Source organism: Mesoplodon densirostris, chromosome 1 (genome assembly GCF_025265405.1).
Source record: "Mesoplodon densirostris isolate mMesDen1 chromosome 1, mMesDen1 primary haplotype, whole genome shotgun sequence".
NCBI lineage: Eukaryota > Metazoa > Chordata > Mammalia > Artiodactyla > Ziphiidae > Mesoplodon > Mesoplodon densirostris.
Genome location: NC_082661.1, coordinates 185,995,157 through 186,019,891, shown reverse-complemented (window position 1 = coordinate 186,019,891; position 24,735 = coordinate 185,995,157). Strand labels below are relative to the sequence as shown.

Sequence of the window (24,735 nt, the reverse complement as noted above, 5' to 3'; positions counted from 1 at the left end):
CTGCAACTACTGAAGCCCACGCGCCTAGAGCCCACGCTCCACAACAAGAGAAGCAACAGCAATGAGAAGCCTGTGCACTGCAACGAAGAGTAGCCCTTGCTCTCCACAGCTAGAGAAAGCCCGTGCGCAGCAACGAAGACCAAACGTAGCCAAAAATAGAGAAGAAAAAAAAAGCTGGAAAAGGTAACTTAAAAAAAAAATGCTGCTCCTTTAAAAAAAAAAAAAGAATTGGCAAGCGTTGTAAGTAAGAAGCAAGATTAAATCAGCAGGACATGACTAAGAAAGTCAACTGAATACTTAATATAAATTACGGTTTAACATTTCTTTCTCTCTTGCTTATTTAAAATATTCTGCTACTAAACCCCTGTGTATATATTTTGGCTTATATGTGTGCATATATATTGGGTTGGCCAAAAAGTTTGTTTGCGTTTTTCCATAAGATGCTATGGCAAACATATATACATATGTTTGCCACTGAACCACATAGCACACAGCACATATATATATATATATATATATATGTATATTATATATGTATATATATATTTTTTACCCTGTGCAAAATATTTTTAACAGGGATCACAGTTAAGACAAGAATTTGAAAAACATTCATTATGCATAAATAAGCCAAGCTGGAAGGAAAAACAAACAGATTTTTTATATTCACATCAAAAATAAAGAAAATCCTACTTATGACTCATACAAGTTCCCCTAATTTGGTTGGTATAATCTGATCAATCCAAATTCTGAGATAACAGAACTCAGAGTGACACACTAGGTAACCAAGTATCTTCCTCATACCTGAGAGTCCAAATCTTCTCCTTTCATACAGAAATTGGCATCAATGACATTCAGACCCACCAACAGACCAGCAATTATGGCTCCTTCTTCTTCCATCATGAGGGCATTAGGTTCATAGAATTCACTGTAAGAGAAATCCATGAAACACTCTACTGTAATAAAACCTCAAGAATCCAATGATGTAACCATAAGACAAGGAGAAAAGCACTTGCCTCGTGGTTAAATATGGTCATCTATAATAACAGCAAAAAAGTAAAAACAAGGATTACTTGGATACTTTATTTTAGATAATAGGGCCATGAACAGACTCTAGATAATAGACAGTCCAGCTGAAAGAAAAGTGATTGGAATGGTATTTTCACTGAAGTGAGCATTCATGCTTCTGCCACATATCTGTATTTGCAACGCACCAGGGGATAATTTTTCAATCTTTCATGCATCTTAAAATAACCTATTAGTTTGTTTTTAAAAAATTGCCTTTCTTCTGATCCGCTTTATTTTTATTTTTTAAATTTAATTTCATATATGTTTTTAAACTTCTTATTTTATATTGGAGTACAGTTGACTTACAATGTTATGTTAGTTTCAAGTATACAGCAAAGTGATTTAGTAATACATATACTGTATTCTTGTATGCAAGAGTAGTTCATTCGCTTTCACTGCTGTACAGTATTCCATGGTAGGGATATACCACAATGGATTCATTCTATTTACTGTTTCAGTTGTGCAGGCTACAGTGCTTTGCTGAACGCTACTGCACATGGGTTTGGGTACATATACACATGCATTTCTCTTAGACATACCTAGGATGTGAAAGTGCTGAGTCAAAGTGAGTGAAAATATGTATTAAAAAGTGTTCCCGGGCTTCCCTGGTGGCGCAGTGGTTGAGAGTCCGCCTGCCGATGCAGGGGACACGGGTTTGTGCCCCGGTCCGGGAAGATCCCACATGCCGCGGAGCGGCTGGGCCCGTGAGCCATGGCCGCTGAGCCTGCGCGTCCGGAGCCTGTGCTCCGCAACGGGAGAGGCCACAACAGTGAGAGACCCGCATACCGCAAAAAAAAAAAAAAAAGTGTTCCATCTAGTTCGTATGACTGAATGCATTTACTCTGGTGCTCTGCTGGATGAAGAGCTAATTCTTCAGACCCCAATTGAATCATATAATTTTGTAGCCGCCTACAGCTTGAACACTAGACCCTACACCACTTTAAGGCTTGATCCTTGGAAAGTTGAGCCTTCCCCTTGTGGAAATAAATAAGCTCTCCAGAATGGTTACTGTTTCTCTTTCTCCTGATTTGTTTAATTTTCTTAGGCAAGAAAACAGCAATCAATGGCACACGCAGCTGCAGCAACATTAAAACAATGCTCCATGTTAGGATCTGCAGTGCAATTTTTTGTAAAAACTAGGCTCTTGAAAAATTCAGCCATGTCTTTAAATTCTCGATTACTTATTCTTCTTACAATATTTCTCAGAGGCAGTCTGCTATACTTGAATTTCTTTTAGTAAATATTAATGACCTATAAAGTATATATAAAAAAGTACACAAATCATACAATCCAGTGGAATGAGTTTTCACACAGAGAACACACCTATGTAACCAGCACTATATTAAAAATCAGTACATCATCGGAACCTCCAAAGCCATCTTGTGCTCCCTTCTACTCCCCATTTACTACCCCTATCCTGCCAATGGTAGCTCTTTCCTGACCTCTATCATGAAATATAAATTGTGTACATTTCTGAACTTTATATAAATGGAATAATGCGGAATGTATTTTTCATGTCTGGTTTCATTTGCCCAGCATTACACTTGTGAGATTAATCCATATGGCTGTGTGTAGTTGCTATATGGTATTTCATTGTATGAGTATACCATAACTTACCTACCCATTTTACTGTGAATAGATACTTGGGGTCTATTACAAACATTTGGGGCTGGTACAAACATTGTAATAACTATGAACATTCTTGTTCATGTCTTTTGTTGGATATAACTATGCATTTTTTATTGGATATAATAACTAGAAGCAGAATCCTTGATCACAAGGAATGCTCATGATCAGCTTTAATAGAGGATGACAAACAGCTTTCTTAAATTTCTATACCAATTCACTCATCAGCAGGACATTAAAGTTACTTCACATCCTCACCAACACCTGAGATTACCTGTCTTTTTCATTTTACCCATTCTGGTGGTTGTGTGAGGTTATCACACTCTTGTTTTAACTTGAATTTACAACATGGCTAATGAAGTTAGGTATATTTTAATATATTTACTGGCCATTTCAATTTCTTCTTCTGTGACAGGCTTGTTCAAGTCCTTTGCCCAATTCTGTCTTTGCTCGTCTGCCTTTTTCTTTTTGGACTGATGGAGTTCTTTACACACCAAGAGTAGGCATCATTTGTTGAATATATGTATTATGCATTGCAAATATCTCCTTTAGAGTTATGGGTTACCTCTCACTCTTAATCTCAAGAGTGACTTTTGATGGACAGAAGTTCTTCATTTTAATGTAACCAATTTAGCCATTTTTTCCTTTACAGGTAGAACTTTTTGTGTTTAAGAAATTTTTGTCTACTTTATGTATCTTCTAAAAGCTTTATTGTTTTCTCGTTCCCATTTGTACCTATGACCCAAGTGGAAATTTTTTTGTGTGCTGTATTTGAATTTAATATTACACGTCAACTTCCTGTCTTAGTGAGCCTGGGTATGTGCTAAGGTGTCAAAAGTCTCTCCTGTTTTCTAAAGGTGTTAAGTTTTGACCTGTCCTGCAAAGGACCATACATATGCCACAGAGACAGTGTGAACACACTTAATATAAAAACATCTATCCTTGCGTATGTGTGTGTGTGATGTGGGAGAAGTATTAGCTGAGCTATGTGAAATTGTCATGAATCAAATGTTTCTGACCCCCCAAAATGATAAATTTATATGCTTCAGCCTCATATGATATAGAACATGGGGAGAAAAAGAAGGAAGCTCAACGAGAAGATCTTCATACCTGAGAAGTTCCTTCTTATTGATCAGAGCTTTCATATACTCGGAAAGTTTCTTTTGCATCAGTGCCAAACGAAGCCAGGCTCTTCCTCTGCCTACTGGTGTCCTACAAAAACACAGAAACCAACTAAAAGTAGCAGAGCTAGAAGCCACAGTGGGACAGGTCCATTTACTCCCGCTAATGGGCCCCCCCAGTATAAGGTGCACAGGATGTGCCTCTCACAGCCTCTCCCACCACACCACTGTGGGAGGACTTCTGTGTGGGCCAGTGGGAGCCAGGGGTGTGTTTGGGACAAATGCTCTCATGAGGAATTAATTACTGAATGAGACTATGATTTGAAGACAAGACCTCTGGAAGGCCAAACTGAAAATGCTCCATCAGACTAGTTTTGGTAAATCCTCATAAATTTAGTGTGGATCACGTAAGGGCCCGAATAACAATAATCAGGACACAGGCCACTTAGACCTCTACTTGATTACAATTAGACCAATCTAATTTGGGAAGGTGATTACCACTCTTTTTCAAGTCCCAAGGCAGGTTCCGGGTGTCAGTTCCCGAGGCTCACTTGACAACTGTCTTAATCTTGGTTCTAATCAAACACGTTGTTTGTCTTAAGTCCAACACGCCACCTCCCTAGATCTAACTTCTTGAGACTCACTAGCTGATACCCACAAGTGCTTTAAAAAAGAGAACATTTGGTATTTTAACATGAAGACAACCTTTCTTAGATTAATAATAATTATCCCTCACACTTCTCATTATTCTACACTACCAGTTCTCTCATAACGTCACTTATTCATAACAGCATTTTGCATTTTGGACTGTTATGAAATAAATTATTGTGATCACCGTTGTCTTTAGTCTCACTCCTAAAGGAGGTAGTTAAGAAGAATGTTTTCCCTGACACACAGAATTGAACCTTAAACTTACTTAAGTCCTGGAAGGTCTTTAACACTTGCTGTTATCTCTGCAGCTTCTGGAACAAGCTTTTCTACCAGTTCTAGAGGCCCCCAGAAGGATTTATTTTGTCCAAGAAAAGTTTTCTTAGCTAAGGCGATAAAAACAAAGCAATATTTTAATATTTTTCACAACATAAACACACTCTCAACACACACATACCCTCTCCCATCTATTCAGTGCGCTTTTCCGGGAATTAATCCCAGATTATCAGACAGTTCTAAAATTATTCATGCTTTCATAATATTTGATTTCATAAAAATCAAAACTCCCCTACTTTCCAAGACTCGGTCCTTCCACTTTCAGGAAGAATTTATGGACTAGCTGTATAATAACAATAAAATATTTTAACAATATCATGCTTAAAGCCGTGTGGTATTAGTGAAGAAAACAGTCCAGTGGAAAAGAATATGTAATCCAAGAACAGGTTATCGGGCCTCCCTGGTGGCGCAAGTGGTTAAGAGTCCGCCTGCCGATGCAGGGGATACGGGTTCGTGCCCCGGTCTGGGAGGATCCCATATGCCGCGGAGCGGCTGGGCCCGTGAGCCATGGCCGCTGGGCCTGCGCATCCAGAGCCTGTGCTCCGCAACGGGAGAGGCCACAACAGTGAGAGGCCCACATACCGCAAAAAGAAAAAAAAAAAAAAAAAAAAAAAAAAAAAAAAAAAAAAAAAAAAGAACAGGTTATCAAAGATTGGAGCGGGAGGAAGAAAAGAAGCCAAGGTGAACAGACCAGGTCCTGTCCTCAAAAGCTCACGGTTGGGCTTCCCTCGGGGCACAGTGGTTGAGAGTCCGCCTGCCGATGCAGAGGACGCGGGTTCGAGCCCCGGTCCGGGAGGATCTCACATGCCGCGGAGCGGCTGGGCCCGTGAGCCATGGCTGCTGAGCCTGCGCGTCCAGAGCCTGTGCTCCGCAATGGGAGAGGCCACAACAGTGAGAGGCCCGCGTACCACCCCCCACCCCCCAAAAAAGCTCACGGTTAAGTAGGAAGAGCATGGACGCAAGAGTCTGGAGATCTGAGTTCTAGCACTTGCTCTGCCCTCACTCACTGTGTGATCTTGGGCAAGTCACATCCCATTCTAGATCTAAATCCACCTGTGAAACACAACTGCCATCTTGAATTAGATACTTTTAACAGCGCTTCCAGCTCTAGCTTTTAAGAATCTGTATTTTTTTAAGCACTATACCTCCTTTAAGTCAACCATATCTCTGCACCCACATAGGTTGCATTCCAATGGATTAATATTAATTCAAGCCTCTTATTCTTTGGCTCCACCAGGAATGCTTCTCTTCTGGAGCATGTATTGCTAGGAAACAGGTGTGTGCACATTTGTATTTGGAGGCCATGGTCTACCTTTCAAGCCATGTTTCAGGCAGTGCTCCATCACCACAAAGAACTGCTGGAGAGGTGCGTAGTCAGAGTCCAGAGTTCTCCCTAGGTTCAGAGCAGATTCAATCAAGCCCTTGATACTCAGCTTGGCCATGTTCATCAGGTTCATGCGTTCGTTAGCCATGAGATAATTAGGGTCTGCAGCCAAAGGAGAAAAGGATGAAGCCTGGTTACTGGAAATAGTGCATTACAAAATTCAGTGTAAGTTCACTGTGTTGACATTTGCATTGATGGTGCAAAAGCAAGAACGGGTAAGACTGTTGGTGTCTTGGCAAGAATCAAGGCCTTGGCACCAAATTATACTATTAGTTGTTGTATTCTTCTCCACCATGTGCTTTGCTTTAAAAAAAAAAAAAAGATGCCAGTCTCCCTTAGGAATATTCTTGGTGAAACAGTAAAAAATGTATTTATTTTATAAAATTTTGAGCCTTGAGTACAGTCTCTTAATATTCTCACCACCGCCTCTGTTACCAGCCTAACCTGGGTCCGTCACAACTCAGTACTACACAGCCTTCACACTGGGCTGCTTCCACCCTTGCCCTGCCTCACCCATTCTCTACAGCTTGTGAAGCACTCTAAAAAATAAAGCCAAGGTAGAGAAAAAGGATAAAGTGCTTAAACTTTGTTCCAAATATGCTATGTGCATTATTAGTATTTATACTAGTTAGCATTATTATTTAAACTAAGCATTACTAAATGAACTAAAAATAATTAACATTATTAGTATAATGAAGTATTAGAACTTAATCAACTCCCCGATTTTTTAAGACTTAACATAGAGCATGTGGCTCTCATCAACCAAATAAACTCCCTGAGGAAAGGGACTAAGTACCACATTTTACCTGGCATCCTCCCAAAAGTTAAATGTTAAATTTCTATACGAATTGAAAAAGGCCTAGAGATCTATGAAATATTTTACCTTTTTTAGGAGGACTAAAAGTAGTACTAATAAAAGCCACGCTCCCGGGCTTCCCTGGTGGCGCAGTGGTTTAGAGTCCACCTGCCGATGCAGGGGACACGGGTTCGTGCCCCGGTCCGGGAAGATTCCATGTGCCGCGGAGTGGCTGGGCCCGTGAGCCATGGCCGCTGAGCCTGCGCGTCCGGAGCCTGTGCTCCGCAACAGGAGAGGCCACAACAGTGAGAGGCCCGCATACCGCAAAAAAAAAAAAAAAAAAAGCCATGCTCCCATAATAGAAACAAGCTACAGCACAAAGCAGAGATTATTTCATTCAAATTGTCCCAAGTAATTTTCTTCACACAGTGTTTTCATTTAGATATGCATTCACAGTTAAATGAAGCAGAATCAAATAGTCAAATTCTAAGCTCATCTTCTCCATTAAGTTTAAGGACTTGTAGGTTTACAGTGCCCACTATACAAATCTTGGTTTGTTGTAGGGTTCTCTGAGGTAATAATTTTAGAGGATACTTTATTAAGAAAGTCAGAATTGGTGTACGTTGCCACTAATTCCCTCTTGCACACCAACAAATGTTTTAGGGCCATGCCTCAAATCTGGCTCTCTCTGTTCATTGTAGGTCAACTTGTCAAGAATGGAATAAACCCACAAGGGACATTGAAATACACAAAAAACTACCCCCTGACAAACCGCCATGAAGAACTTTATCAGATATTAATTTCCAACGTTATTATCAGCATTTATGTGCACTGTACTGTTTCCAACCTTCCATAATCCCTGGGAAAAAGGAATAGGGCAGGGGTGTGTGGGTATGCATGAATGTTTGTGGAGAGCTACTGGATTCTCCATTTAACATAAGAAAATGTGGCTTTAGTTGGATTAACTGGCAGTCCATAAGGTACCACTCCCTCTGCCTTAAGTCTGTTGACCAATAATTCAGGGAGCTAATAACAAAATTAAGCAATGCTCCTAGTCAAAGTAAATAATCTAATTCCAACCTAGTGAGAACTAGTCACGTGGGAGAGCTGGATTTGGATATGTACAAAACACGATGCTTTGAGGCATTTTTCCAGAAGTGGTGGTACCGGCTCTTCTACATTGCCTCATCTCGTTCTTCTTGTAATCAGTAGCAGTTTAGGACATCTGGTCAGTGGCTGGGATGCATTAAACTACAGAAAGATGAACTACTACCTAGGGAAATTAAATTCCTGATACCTTAGACTCCATTAGTATGGTGCTATAACCTATTTGAACTAACCTGCATCAAACATAAACAACCCACCCATTCTTTAGAAAATATTACTCTCAGCCTTGGCATTACTAATATTTTGGGTCAGATAATTCTTTTTGTGGGGGGCTGTTCTGTGAATTAAATTTAGCAGCAACCCATGCCTTTACTTCTAGATGTCAGTAGCACCCTCTAGTCATGATAACCCCAAATATCTCCAGATATTGCCATTAAGTCCCCTGAAAGACATCTCCTACCTGTGGAGAACTACTACTCTAAACAAATGAAAGAAAGTCAAACAAAATTCAGGGTAATTTGACAACTAGACATAAGAGCTCAAAAGAATTTATTGCTATTATTAATTGTTTAATTAATGCAAAAGGTCAATGATTATTTAATGCTTACTATTATCAAAGTGGTGCGGCACGGCCAAAAAAAAAAAAAAAAGATTTTGTGGAACTAATGTATGCTGTTTGTTTGGCTGAGTTTTTTTGGGTGCACCATGTGGCTTGCGGGACGTTAGCTGCCTGCCCAGGGATTGACCCATGCCCCCTGCAGTGGAAGTGTGGAGTCCTAACCACTGGACCGCCAGGGAATTCCCTGTATGCTGTTAAAAAGGGAAGGGCTGCAGTGACCAAAAGAGAGCATGAGGGGACTTCTGAGGGGCAGGTAAAGTTCTCCTTTTGATAGGGTGTTAGTTTTGTGAAATTGGTGAGTATGTGAAAATTCATTGAGCTGAGTACTTATAGTATGTGATCTTTTTAATATATTTTATACTTTTAACTATAAAAAGCTTTAAAAAGTTCTGTTTTATTATATAGACCAGAAAATTATTTTAAAGTGCATGACTTTTACAATGTTGTCTGTCATACTTTTTCTATGAGAAAAATAATTAAAATTTCAATTATTCACAATGCTAACATTTAACACTGTTTTTCCAAAAGTGAACTTTTGTTCATTTCTTCATTTTTTTCAACAAATATTGAACATCTACTTGGTGTTAGATACTGTATTTAATGCTGGGAATCCAGAGATAAAAGACCTAGTCCTCGACATCCAAGTGCTTACTATTTATCAAACTTGGGTTATACAGATGTCTGGAGAACAAAGCAGGGCAGCTTACAGAGAATACCTGAAACTTCAGGATAAACATTATCATCTTCAACAAAAATTAATTTTATTTCAGGACAAATAAATTAAAATGTTTTTATGTTAAGCCATATATATGCATTCTATGGAATCAAATGTAAATTATATATATTTTTTTAAGGCTAAGATAGTAGATATGAAAGTAATGTAGGATTTCAGGCAAGCTGCGAGTCCGATACAATTTCCTCTGCCATTGGATGTATTCTGAGGGAAAGTTTAAGAAGTGTCCATTACCCATGGCTATTACTTAACATTGTACTAAGGGTGGAATACCAATGCAATTAGAGAAGATAAAGAAGTTGGAGACATATAAACTGTAAAAGTGTGGATCATATATTACTGCTCTCATACAATCTGATTTTACACCAGAAAAAAATCAAAGTAAACTAAAATTTTTACAAAAACATAATAATTCACAGAGGTAGCAGAATACAAAATTAATATATAGAAATCAGTAGGTGCCAAATACAGAGGATGAGACTTTTGAGTTCAATCTTAAAGGACAAAGAGAAATTAGTCAGGCCAGGAAGGGTTAGGAGTAGAGCTGTGAAGGGAGTAGGATGGAAGGATAGCTTAGGTAAAGGAACAGAAATATGAAAGAACATGGCATACTAAGGAAAACCAAAAAAATGCCGTAAGTTTATGATACATGTAAGGGTTGTGAGATAAGACAAGGGAAATAGGTAAGGGAGAGATTGCTAAGGACCTTGTTTAAGGAATATGGATTTTACCTTAAAGTCAGGAAAGATTTTGATGTGAAGCGTAATGTCACTGATTTGAATTTTAGAGAAGGCATTCTAGCAATCTTGCGGGAGATGGATCGAAAAGGAATAAAAACTCAAAGCTGGGGAGCAATAAGGGTTTACCACAAAAGCTGAGGAGGAAAATTATAATATGGGACGGAATTGGAGCAGTGCGTGCTTGTGGAGAAGACGGAGTTAGCTCTGAGAGATGTTCTAGGGGTAGAATGTTAGGATTTCAGGACTTGATCACCAGCTGGATTGAGGGAAGAAGGAGATAGAATGGAGAGCAACTTCTGTGTTTCTAGCTTTGGTGATTATTTGATTGTTTCTACATTTGGACGGTGGTACAAATTACCTTGGTGGGAAACATAGTAGGAGCAGTGGACTAAAGAAACCATGTAGAAATGACTGTAGTTATAATAAACTATATTGGTTTTCAAAGTCCTTTTAAGAGCGTATGGGTCTTCATTACACCTCTTCAAGGCTGCTAATTTCCATATGAGGAAATTCTAACACACTTTACAGAGTCATGTGGTTCATCTAGTCAATAGTAATGACAAAAATGGACCCAAAGTCACATAGCTAAGAGTGACAGTGAGTCACACTGTTCTGCAAACCCATCATCGAACCCAGACCCTATTTTATCTCCTTATAGTGCAGTGACTAAGGTTCATACCGAGAAATATTGAAATGTTTTATGAATAATTGAAGGAAAAGTAAGTTATCTTTAACATTATGTTAATATTAAGTATGTTACATCATACCCAATTCTTGGTAAAGTGGGAATAATTCATAGGTAGCACAACAGTTACTTTTATCTTCATGTGAAACAAAACAGTTGTCCTAGAGAAATTTCCCAATGATACCTAAAAGCATTAATATGAGATTTAAAATGACCAACTAACAGAAAGATATTGAAAGGAAAGCTTACTTGATGTTCAGAATGACTGAAGACCAATGATTCCTAAATAAATCTACTTTGAACTTTTGCTGTAATAGTTCTTAGAGTATAAAATTAAGCATAAAATGAGTTGTCTGTGATAGTGAAAGAAATCACTGAAAGTACTAAAAAGATCTTTAATAAAACACCATTTAACTAGTCTGATGACACTTATTTGTACAAAATAATTATGAACTTTTACTCAATCCTCATTTAAAAATAATAAAGTCTTAAGACCCTTAGATTATCTATATATGTATCTATATCTGTATTTATCTATTCTCCTTAATGTCATTTCAGATATCACATAAGCTTCTACTCAAGAATAATGAAGAGGAAATTCATTTAAATAATATTTTCTCTGGGTTGAAATCTGTTAAAGGAGTTCATCAAGAAAATTTAATCACTAATTTATTTATCCTGATTGCTACCTTTCCTTAGTAATAGCATAATCAAAGATATACTTGGAGAAAATTAAGCCTTATCATCAGAAAGATTATATCCACCCACTACTCAATCTGTTTGATACGAATCACCTGTGCTAACTAGCTTATTATATGATGCCAGGCAAGGAATCTTACTTCTTTGGGGCCTCAATTTCCTCATCTGTAAACGTACTTGTTCAGTAATTTTTTTTTTTTTTATAAAGACATCACACACCCGCACCAATCATAGTGACTAATTGCAGCACTAATTCTCAAGCAGGGGACACATTAATATGCTTGGAATGGGGTGAAACAACATGGCTTGGAAAACCACACCAATGACTCTGATACCAAATGAACTAGATCCTTGCCACTCCAAGTGTGGTCCTGGAACATCAACATTGGCATCACCTGGAAGCTTTTAGAAATGGGAAAACTTGGGCTCCAATGGTACTACTGAATCAGATTCTGGACAGAACCTAAAGCAATTTGTATGTGCATTAAAGTTTGTGAAGCACTGACCTAGCTCTTCTAGCTCTAGCATGTCATAGTTCCATGATTTCACAGATGGCTTCCTCAAGGCCAACCAATAAATACATTTATCAGTAGAAAGCCCCCAGGAGAAAGGAATAATAAAGATCACAGCAGAAATCAACAGCAAATAACACTATTGAGAGAAACCAGTGAAACCCAAAGTTGGCTCTCTGAAAAGATCAACAACATTGACAAATATTTAGCTATACCGACGAATAGAAAAAGAGAAAAGACTCAAATTACTAAAATCAGAAACGAAGAGGAGACATTACTATTGACCTTACAGAAACAAAAAGGATTATAAGGGAATACTATGGGCAACTGTATGCCAACATATTAGGCAACCTAGATGAAACAATTTCTAAGGACAATTTCTAAGAAATATAAACTACCTAAACTGACTCAAGAAGAAATAGAAAATCTGAATAGAACTATAATAAGTAAAGATATTAAATTCATAATAAAAAACACACCCCATAAAGAAGCCAAAACCAGATGGCTTCACTACTGAAGTTTACCAAACATTTAAAGAATTACTACCAGTTCTTCACAATTCCAAAAAACAGAGGAAGAGGAAACACTTCCCAACACATTCTATGAGACCAACATTACTTGAGACCAAAATCAGACAGAGACATCATAAGAAAACTACAGATCAGTATCTCTTATTAATATAGATGCAAAGCCCTCAACAAAATACTTGCAAACCAACTCTAGCAACATACAAAAAGGATTATACAATATGACCAAATGGTTTCTTAGATGACACCAAAAGCAAAAACAACAGAAAAAATAAACTGGACTTCACTAAAATTAAAAACATTTGCACTTCAAAGGACATCATTAAGGAAAAGAAAAGACAGCCCATAGAATGGGAGGAAAAAATGTAAATCAGATCCAGTATCCAGAATATGTAGAGAACTCTTATAATTCAACAATGAAAGACAAATACAGTTAAGTTCCCTACATACGAACATTCAAGTTGAGAACTTTCAAAGATGCAAACGTGCGTTCCCACGTCCAATCATGTAAGTCAGCTCAGATGTCTGTAAGATTACTGTACTGTAAGATTAAAAATGTTTTCTTTATTTTTTGTGTTTGTTTTTTTATGTATTAATGTGTGAAAAGTATTATAAGCCTATTACAGTACAGTACTATATATCTGACTGTGTTAGTTGGATACCTAGGCTAACTTTGTTGGACTTAATGAACAAATTGTACTTACAAGTACGCTCTCAGAACGGAACTCGTTTGTAGGTAGGGAACTTTCTCTTACCCAGTAAAAAAGAATGAGCAAAGGATTTCAATAGACATTTCTCCAAAGAAATACAAATGGCGGGACTTCCCTGGTGGCACAGTGGTGAAGAATCTGCCTGCCAATGCAGGGTACACAGGTTCAAGCCCTGGTCCAGGAAGATCCCACATGCCGCAGAGCAGCTAAGCCCGTGCGCCACAACTACTGAGCCTACGCTCTAGAGCCCGCAGGCCACAACTACTGAGCCTGCGCACCACAACTACTGCAGCCCGTGCGCCTAGAGCCCGTGCTCCGCAACAAGAGAAGCCACCGCAATGAGAAGCCCGTGCACCACAACAAAGAGTAGCCCCTGCTCGCCGCAACTAGAGAAAGCCTGAGAGCAGCAACGAAGACCCAATGCAGCCAAAAATATAAATTTAAAAAATATATATTGATAATTATTGAAGTTGGGTTATGGAAACATTAGGGTTTCTTATGCTACTCTCTCTACTTTACGTACTTGAAAAATTTCATAATTAAAAATAAAAAAGAGGTTCTGCTTTCTCTTGCTTCAGGACAAGGTTTAACTGCTAGCCTCCAATAAGAGTCTAGTTCTGCTTTCTTCTACTCCTGAACATAACCAAAATTTCCCTTTTGACTGGCATTAGCATTGAAATGAACAAGCTTATTTGGTTATTTAACATTCCAAAACCATTGTCTATGTACTCTTACTTATTATTGGTCAGGTATTGTGGAACAATAAGAAATCAATCATTTCTCTGTTTATCTAAGCCCTCAGTTCCTAACACAGAGCTCCTAAAACCCTAGTAATTTCCCAAGTGATAAGAGTCATAGGGGCATCTTTTGTTATATTTGGTTCTTGTTTCTAGTTCTGACATAGTTCCAGAGTTAAAGGTATTATAAAAGGAGCATCTTTGTTATTTATAACAAGTCCCTTTCAAACACAGTTTATGCTAATGAGGTGAATTTTAGAAAGCCCTTAAGGATGGGAGGGCTGGTTGCCAGGGGGAACCAGTGGTGTGATAAGAGGGTTGGAACTTTCAGCCATTCCCTCCGACCTCCAAATCCAGGGAGGGGAGAAGGGCTGGAGAAAGAGCTCAAACATCAAAGACCACGATTTAATCAATGATGCCTACGTAATGAGGCCTGCATAAAAATCCTAAAGGAAAGTGTTCAGAGAGCTTGTGGTTAGTGAACACATCGAGTTGCTGGGAGGGTGATGTGCCCAGAGAGAGTATGGAAGTTTCATGCTCCTTCCCACATACTTTGCCCTATGCTTCTCTTCCATCTGGCTGTTCTTGAGTTGTGTTCTTTTATAATACCCCTGTAATTTAGCAAGTAAACTCTTTCCTTGAGTTGTGTGAGCCAGTCTAGCGAATTATAAAACTTGAGGAGGGGTCATAGAAACCTCTGATTTACAGCTGGTTGGTCAGAAGGACTGGTGACAACCTAGACTTGTGATTGGCATCTAAAGTGAGGGGGCATCTTGTGGAGTCTGTGTTAACCCCAAGTAGACAGTGTCAGAATTGAATTGGTGTTGGAGAACTGGTGGGTGTGGGAAACCTCCCCCCACACATTTAGTGTCAGAAATGTTGTGAGCAATAGAGGAAAACCCTTTGCTTTTAGGTATCCATTTCTCTAATCTTTAAAAAATGACCGTTTCTAATTCCAGCTTGCCCAAGAGTTCCTAAGAAGCCACATTTCCTTCTTCTTCACTGCCCTCCCATATCATAATACAATCAATTTTAGTTTGGGAAAGTTTCCCAAACATCTTCAAGTACCTTTACCTGAAGAATTCTGTACCACAGAAGAATACCCAGAAGATTTCTGGGAACATCTAGAAGTTGAGACAATAGTCAGTCTTCTCTGCTTTGATGCAACATAAGAAATTTCAGCCATTCCCTCCCACCTCCAAATTCAGGAGTTCCTTACTCTGCTCAATTTACTCCATAGAAATAAGTTGAATATTAGGGGTCAACACAGTGATCTAGCATAGTTAGATCTCTGATCTAGAAGAGTTAGAGCTGTCTCTCTCATATTCCCTGAGCGATATTGGGGAAATTACAAATTTCTTTGTATCTAACCTGTAAGATACTGAGACAGACAATCCTCCATGGACGTCTTGTGCTACTACATGTCTTTATGGGTTGTATCAAGACTGCAAGGCTCTCAGTGCTCTTTTACCCAGGCCATTTCTCAGGTTGTTTATGCAACTGATCATCTTAAGAGAGGAGGCTTTCCTACTGCTTCCTATAAAAACAACGGTTCCCCAAACTGTGTTCCTCAACTGCAACACTGAACCACCACATGTGTAGCATTTTTCTAAGTGATACTGTGTCTCCCAGGTGCAACTCTGGTGCAAGAGGAACTGACACAAATGTGTTGATACTCAGACTGCTTGCAGTGTCATGAGAAATAAAGTCTTTTGTGGTGTCCTTCGCCAGTATCCAAGAAATAGGCTAATTTTTTAGTTTGTAAGTAGAGTAAACCCCAACCTTGACAAAATATAGGAATAATCTCTACCCTTAACTTAACTCCCTGGAATATTGTACACTTGTGCTCCAAATGAGACAACACTAAAAGTAATATAGTTAAAAGCATGATAACTTCCAGTATAGGATTTGAGGCAGGCCCTAAATATGAAATTCACAGAAAACATTGAAGAAAGTATTCCAAGTGGGGAGAGTGGGTACGTGAAGTGAGGTGAAGGAAATAAGAATGGAGTGGTGAGTTCTTCCTGGGGAGAACTGGAAAACAGGAAGGGTAAAGTCAAATGACAGGTCTCTAAAACTAGACCTGCATATCCAGGAAGCAGGCAATGGAAACCACTGTAGGTTTTGAGCAGGGAAGTCATATGATTAGAACTTTGTTTCAGGATGATTAGTCTGAAAGGATTATGCAAAATGAATCTGAAGAATTTGGGAAGAGGATCAAAATGGCTTCACTTGAAGAACTGGACCTGTTAAGGAAACAGAGGAGTCGAGAATAACCTAAAGTTTTTGCCCTGTGAGCCTCGAATACTGTGCTGAAAATGGAAATGAAAAAAACTGAATAACTGTTTTGGAAGTAAGGGGTAAAATCAGCTTGGCTTTGGATACAATAAAGGATACAATGATGTGGAAGCATTCTAAACATAATTTTCATCATATAGTTGTAAATACAAACTAAAGTTTGGGTTGGGATAATCACTAGCCAAGGGATAATAGTACCAATGATTAGAAATAAGATGTTTCCATCAGAGGAGATGGTTTAAAGAGAAATAGAAGGATGCAAGGTAATTGGCCTTTAAAGGGTGCCAACAATTATAGGCTGGGAACAGAACACAACATATTGGCATTGCTGGAAGAGCTCTTTTGCTTATATCTTGGTAGCTAGAGCTGAAATGGATATACACCAGAGAGGCACTACGGGATACTGGACTATCTTTCAAATTAAAGGTCACAACCCCTTAGTGGGGTATAAAAATCGATTTAGTATGTCCTATAGTGTAAGGTTATATGTTGTTTCATGAAACTTTTTTTTTTTTTTTTTTGCGGTATGCGGGCCTCTCACTGTTGTGGCCTCTCCCGTTGCGGAGCACAGGCTCCGGACACACAGGCTCAGCGGCCATGGCTCATGGGCCCAGCCGCTCTGCGGCATGTGGGATCTTCCCGGACCGGGGCACGAACCCGTGTGCCCAGCATCGGCAGGCGGACTCTCAACCACTGCGCCACCAGGAAAGCCCTCATGAAACTTTTGTTCTAGATATTTAGAAATAAATGATGTGTGTATGGAATTTTGATGAAAAAGTATTTTTGAGAGCCAACTAGGTTTGAACTTTGGTATAGTGGTTAACAGCACAAGCTCTGGAGCTAGCCTGCTGGAGTTTGAACTCTACTTGAACTCTTCCCCTAGCTGTGTAACCCTAGGCAAGTTCCTTTTCTCTTTTCTTTCATTTTTTTTTGCACTTATTACTTTGAGACAATTATAGATTCACATACAGTTGTAAGAAATAGAGAGATATTATGTACCCTTAACCTAGTTCCCCCAAAGGTAACATCTTGCAAAACTAGAGTAACTTATCACAACCAGGATATGACACTGAACTGTATCACAAGGATCCCTCACTTTGACCTTTTACAGCCCACAAGCACTTCCCTCCTGTCTCCTACCCCCTTATAACCCATAGCAACTACTAATCTGTTTTCCATTTCTGCAGTGCTGTCATTTCAAGAATGTTATATAAATGGAATCATACAGTATGTAACTTTTAACATTGGCTTTTTTTTCGCTCAGCATAGTTCTTGAGGGATCCATCTAGGTTATCAATAGTTCGTTCCTTTTTATTGCTGAGTAGTATTTCACTGGGAAAGTTTCTTAACTCTGTAGGCCTTACTTCCTTCATCCATAAGATAATGATAGGGTTTTGAAGATTAGACAAGTTCATGTATGTTAAGCATTTAGAAATGCTTGGGATGTACTAAGAATAAAAAATTGTGGGACTTCCCTGGTGGCGCAGTGGTTAAGAATCTGCCTGCCAATGCAGGGGACACAGGTTCGAGCCCTGGTCTGGGAAGATCCCACATGCCGCAGAGCAACTAAGCCCGTGTGCCACAACTACTAAGCCTGCGCTCTAGAGCCCACAAACCACAACTACTGAGCCTGTGTGCTACAACTACTGATGCCCGTGAACCTAGAGCCCATGCTCTGCAATAAGAGAAGCCACAGCAATGAGCAGCCTGTGCACTGCAACGAAGAGTAGCCCCTGCCCACCACAGCTAGAGAAAGCCCACGCACAGTAACAAAGACCCAACACAGCCAAAAATAAATAAATAAATAATTAAAAAAAAAAAAAGGGAATAAAAAATTGTTAGCTATCAAAATTATTATGGTCCTCCATAAGTAAGTTTAAAATTTTTATTTAATTTAAAATAAACCTTCATTGAATGTCTATGTGATACAGTGCTAGATGCTAAGAAAATTTCTTAGATACGTTCCTTCCATTTTTCAAAACGGTGGACATCAAGTCTTAACTCACAAAATATATCAAGGAACCAGTAAGCCATCTTGATGAGGTATTATTTCATACAAGTATATTATTTCCCTAATTCAAGTAATGTCCCAGCTACTCCAATGCTCAGAGAGATGAGTAATCTGGGCAACTGCAAGTTCACATAACCTGTTTAAAAGGTTTGTAGTAAGTACAGATAGGAATTCAATATTTATTGAGAAGCTAAAGGTAGTAAACCAGGTGCTTTTATTATTTCATTTAATCTTCATAATTTTCTAGTGAGTTTCAAAACTTTTAGACCCAAATTAATAGCATATAATGAGACGAGATGTGAGATAATTGATCAATGTTGTAAGCATGACATGATTCCACCCTAAGAAGACATTTCATATTCTACCAGACGGGAGTTACAGACACATTGACTGTAAAACCAACCATCACTGTGAGAAATTAGTTCACCAGAAAAACCTTCAATCTTGCCAAAATCAAAACAAAAGAAAAGAAAAACCAAACCCCAAAGCTAACAGTTCAAATCTGTGACCTCCTAGAGTTTGTTATTTTAAAAAGCAGATTTTCAGGAGGCTGGAAGCCAGTGTTAAGACTTTTGCTATTAAAAAGCCACCTCTTATGACACGTCCATAACAACAGATAAGAAACAGAATTAAAACAGCTCAGCAGTGAAGGTCTCCTGACAAGATCTGAGCCTACATACATCAGCAGCTTTCTCCGGTTCTGACTGCAGGCTCCTCCCCAGACCCTGAGCTGCTCTGGGTATTACATGTGGATAATACTCCATAACTCATGTTCATTCTTGTTACAAGTACTCATTTACAAAAACTCTAAGTTATGTAAACAGTAAAATTCTAGCATTTCATATAACTGAAATAAGAAGAGATGTAGAAAATTGTATAAAAAAGACAAGGATGAAATGACTCAAAAAAAGTTAACAAGTAAAAGCCATTTTCTTTCCCCCTTCCTCCCCCTTCTGATTTTCTTTTTTTAAGCTATATTCCAGAAAGACTTTCCTATAAATAAGTTCTTGGCCAACATTACCATATACCACTTTATTGGTAATCTACTAAGATCATCAAAGTAACACAATTTACATCTTCTTACATGCACCCCTGTGTTCACAGCAGCACTATTTACAAAAGCCAAGACATGGAAACAACCTAAATGTCCATCAACAGATGAATGGATAAAGAAGATGTGGTCCATATATACAATGGAATACTATTCAGCCATAAAAAAGAACAAAATAATGCCATTTGCAGCAACATGGATGTAACTAGAGATTATCATACTAAGTGAAGTAAGACGGAGAGAGAAAGACAAATACCACATGGTGTCACTTATATGTGGAATCTAAAATATGACACAAATGAACCTGTCTATGAAACAGAAACAGAATCAGGGACATAGAGAACAGTCTGGTGGTTGCCAACGGGGAGGGGGTGTGGGGAGGAATGAAGTGGGAGTTTGGGATTAGCAGATGCAAACTATTACATATAGAATGGATAAACAACAAGGTCCTACCATACAGCACAGGAACTATGTTCAATATCCTGTGATTAACCACAATGGAAAAGAATATGAAAAATAATGTATATAAGTGTATAAGTGAGTCACTTCGCTGTACAGCAGTAATTAATACGACACTGTAATTCAACTATACTGTAATAAAAAAATTCACACATTTTCTGGGGTTTTCCCTTTTTGATTTCACCTATGACAATCATTCACAAAAATTCCAGCAAAAAGAAATGAAAAGGAGGCGGCTGACTCTTATAGTAGGCTTGATTCTTGCAGTAGTACCTTGTATCAAAGAAATAGAATTTTGCCAGGGCTAAGTCATAGGGAAGAAGTTTCTAAGAAGGGCACAGATTTGTTGGCCTATATGCAGCATTTTTCTTTAGTACGTAGTCTATTAAAGGAATCAAAACCTTAAACCTATCTAGTGCCTGGTAAATAATAATAATCATAATAATGATAATGGCAGCTAACATCAGTACTCACTGAATGAATCAACACTGTCCTCCTTTTTTTCTTGTCTATGAACTGTCAATCAACTAGACAATACTGATCTGCCTTTTCATCAAAATACATGTAACTAATTATATTAAAAGTAGAATCAAAGATGGAATAAAAAGATAGTTTGACTATAGGAAATGAGATGAAACTCAGGATAATTTACTCATTCAAAGTAAAGTGCTGAAGAAGAAACTATTGGGCAGCACTGGAGAGAGAAAACTGCCTTAGTTTTTTGCCTGGTGTGACCAAATCTACGGAGGACAACACTGTCCTAAATCTGATACGAATACCAAGAAGTTTCAGACAATCCCTGCTCTCAAGGATTTTACACTTTAACTAGGAATGTAAACACACAAGAATTAGAGAACAAGTAAAAAGCCTTAAGCTCCAAGTTCTGCAGGACTTGAGTGAATGGAGAAATGAACTGGGCCAAAGCTGTCAGGGAGCGCTTCACAGAGCTCTTGTCTAGACTAAATGGGGATGTAGGGGGCACAGGGGGAGGGAGAAGGGGAGTAAATGCTCCGGGTGGGATGTCACAGGAACAAGGCAGGAGAGGAGGCTGAGGTCAGCTCATGCAGTCAGTGAAAAGGCCAGTGTGGACAGAGTGGTGGGTGTGCGTGTGCTAGGAGAGTGTACACTGAAGCTGGGGGACTTGTAGGTGCCCAGCCAAAGTGGGAGAATGTAAAATGATAAAGTGGAGCCAAACTTCAATTTTTCTGTCTTTATTATAAAATGTGTAAATCACCTTGAGATCCCTAAAGTTAGGTGCCAATTACAGAAGAAATAATTATTGGTTTGGGGAACCTTCATACATTTGAACATATGTGCTACTTTTCAAGGTAATTCCACCAGAAAGGAATGCTATTACATGACCAAGCTCAAAATGACTTAATGTTATGGGAAATCTACAAATCAGAGCAACATTCCAGATACTTGAAGTTCCTGGGATCTGTTTGTTTTTAAACTGCTTGTTCATGGTAATACATATATATATATATATATATATATATATATATATTTCTTTTCATGAATGATAAAAAAATTTACATCTTCCTAACAAATGAAAAAACAGCCATAGAAAAACGATATAATCTTGAAATAAAGTCCCCTTTGAACATATTATTATCTTAAAGGAACAGCATAAACTTATATTAATCCCACTTTACTTGGAACCAGAAAGATAAAGATTTTTAAATGCAAGACTCTGAAAACCTAATCCTGTACGAAGTACCTGCATGGAAAATCTGACGAATATGCTTACTGCTCCAGTTACAGTCATGGGAAATAAAACCTAAAGCGGACACTTCCTCTTATGGAAAACAATCAAAAGGTGGTTAGAAGATTTAAAAAAAAGAAAAACAAAAAGAAAAAGAAAACTGAAAGATGTTGGTGTGGCACGCACCTTCTGTATCATCGCGCATTTGCTCCACCAAATCTGTCAAATCCTCCCAAGAGTCTTTGCAAACAGCAAAAAGAAAGGAAAAGAAAGATAAAATGTCATGCAAGCCAAGAAAGAAAAGTGTTATTAAAAACAAGGTTTCAAAAGGGATAACTGAAAGGGAGATGCCTAGAACTCTTTGGGCTTAACTCAGAGATTAGTGGTGAAAAGCGCTGGGAATTCCAAAGAGGAATGTGACACTAACTGAGCAGAAATATCAACTATGACTATTAAATAGGTCTCAAAGCTAAGATTAATAATTTCAAGGCTTCTAATTTCACAGATCTTCTATGGGATCTGTATATCCCATAAATAACAAATTTTTTTTCCCATTGAAAATCAAGATGAGACTCTGTACTCTAGTGTACACAACAGTGACCTCATTCAGTATTTCTTTTGATCCCTTCAGTGAAGCTAAAAAAACATGTGGAATGTTTTTTAGACTCAGGCCAAATATCGTGATGCAAAACTAGTGACTTTAAACAACCAAAGAATAACCTAAATACCTTTCCCGAGCCTTCCACCCAAACAGCTCTCCTTCCCCCAAACAAAAATAAAGGAAAAGTTGCTGTTTGAAGATAAATCACTTATAATTCAATAAAGACAGATGTTTATTCAGTTAAAAGTATAGTACTCTCTCTCCCCTCTTACTATAAACTCAGTGTTCTTGTATACAGAATATATTCCATGTGAGACAAAAGGACACAGATGTCAAGATAACAAATATAATAGATACTTCATTATAGTGTCTTCTAATAGTGTCTTAAAGCTGTAAGATCATTATCTGTTCTGAAATGAATTTTGAGAACCTATAGAAATTTTTTAAAAAATGGATTAGGTTCATCCTTCAGTAACTCTGAAACCATGGTATTATACACAACTGCAGTATTCATAATTAAACTCACAAAATCATGTGAATTTTATATGTGTAAATACGCAAATACAAATCAAGGTAAGTTCTCAGAGGATGAAGCATAACAGAAATGAGAAAATGGGCAAAGAATACTTTGTCCATGATAAGCCCTCTTGAAAAATTTATCATGGAAGCCATCATAGGATCTGAAGCAATAACTTGGAGTAATGACCCAGAAAAAGAATTTATCATTTGTCCTACTCACTAGTTCATTAAATTATCACTGTAATTAAACTGGTCAACTTTGGTTCTCACGTGGCATAGTGATTTTCAAGTGAACTGTAAGCGTTCATTCTAGTGTCAAATATATGTTCAGTTATCCTGTAAAGATGTGCAAAAAACCCCACAGATATATAAAAAGTTAAAATTTAAATTTAAATTCAGAAAACAGGGAAGCAGATGGGGATCTAGTAAAGTGATATGTGATTAAAATGGAACTTTTTTGAAAACTACATATATAAAGATTATGGGTTAGGTCAGACACAAAGACAGGCAATATAAAGTAATATAAAAGGTAATATAAAAAGAATGCAAGTACCTATACCCTATTACACTTGTACCGTTCCCCAATTCAAAAGTTTAGAAATTAATGACTTAGAAAACCAAGCACAGGAGTACAGCTCAGAGAACCAGGATTAAATTCCTAACTTCTGTCAACATCCCAAGCAAGTCACTTTATAAACAGAGGTAGGAGAACATGATAGTTCAGAGAACAGACTCAAGAGCTGGAACACCCGGGCTCACGTCCCAGCTCCACCCCTTACTGTTTGTATGACCTTGGTCCAGGTACTTCATCTGTTTTTCCTCAGTCAGTTTCCTCATCTATAAACCATGGACAAGAGGAGTACTTATCTTACAGCCCTGCTGCAAGGAGTAAAAAGAGTAAACACAGGTCCAAAATCTTTTATCTGAATATTTTCTGGCCAAATGTATTCTGAAATGCAGAATTTTATTTTTTTTAGAAAGGTAAAATGGCATATACTGAGGCCAACATGCAGAACCAGCAGGGCCTGAGACAGCACTTCACCAGCAAGCACATCAGTATTTCTGCAGGAAACATACGGATATTCAAATTAAGTAGGATAAAGACTATAAATAGCCTTAAGTAAATTCAGGTCATGTTTTAGCATCAAACGAGTTCAGGCAAATTTATGAAAAATGCTTCTGGTTTTAAGAGCTTTTTTTTGGATTTATGTCTAGAACACTTAGAAAGTATCTCATACAGAAAAAGCACAATATTATTATTTTACAATGAATTTGTGTTAAAATACATCCTATATATATATTTGTGTTAAAATACATCATATATAAAATACATATAAAATACATCATATATATATATTTATATATAAATAAATAAATAAATAAAATACATCATATATATATATTTGTGTTAAAATACATCATATATATATTTGCATATATGATTTTCAAGTATAATCCTCTGAAAATATAATATGCTACAGATTTATATTATGTAGGATTATAGATTCATAAGAATCTTCTTTTAACAATCATGTTAGTTTACCATACAGACTTGTCATGTGACCTTGTGAAAATCCGTAAAGTGACTTCCTATTTTATTCTTCATTTATTTAACTAAAAACTACATTTGTCACCTAATAAAAGTCTACTCTATTAAAGCAAAATATAAAGAAACTCCAAGATTTTTGCAAAGAAGAGCTCAGGAAAGTGAATTTCTAGGTGGAAATGGGTGTGGGTACAAGGGATCTCTCTGATTTTCCCCTTGGCATGGACCACCTAGAGCACTTTTCTGTTCCAACCAGACATATTTTGTTTTGTTTCTAAAACAAAATTTAAAATTATGAGTGTCAGAGTGATGGAATCAATTTAAAAGAGCCCTCCTCCCCAGAAAGGTAAAAGGTATGTTTTCTCCTTTTAAAGTTGTTACCCACCTTACCTTGGCATGCTCACAATTTTATTGTAATAAAGAATGGATACCATAATGGTTATTTGGTTATACCATATAACACCCAAAGAAGGATTTATAAAAGATTTTTAAAAATTGTG

The 24,735-nt window shown here is 37.8% G+C and overlaps 1 protein-coding gene across 7 annotated transcripts in view; it reads right to left on the bottom strand.

Moving 5' to 3' along the window:
• Window positions 1–24,735, bottom strand: part of RUFY3 (RUN and FYVE domain containing 3) — an 84,425-nt gene that overhangs the window by 30,631 nt on the left and 29,059 nt on the right. For all 7 annotated transcript variants that reach the window (XM_060113200.1, XM_060113210.1, XM_060113238.1 and 4 more), the window contains exons 2-5: window positions 6,109–6,282; window positions 4,729–4,846; window positions 3,802–3,903; window positions 802–925 (exon numbers count right to left, since the gene is read on the bottom strand). In XM_060113200.1, the coding sequence (XP_059969183.1) occupies window positions 802–925; window positions 3,802–3,903; window positions 4,729–4,846; window positions 6,109–6,282 (518 nt within the window). The remainder of the gene's footprint in view (window positions 1–801; window positions 926–3,801; window positions 3,904–4,728; window positions 4,847–6,108; window positions 6,283–24,735) is intronic.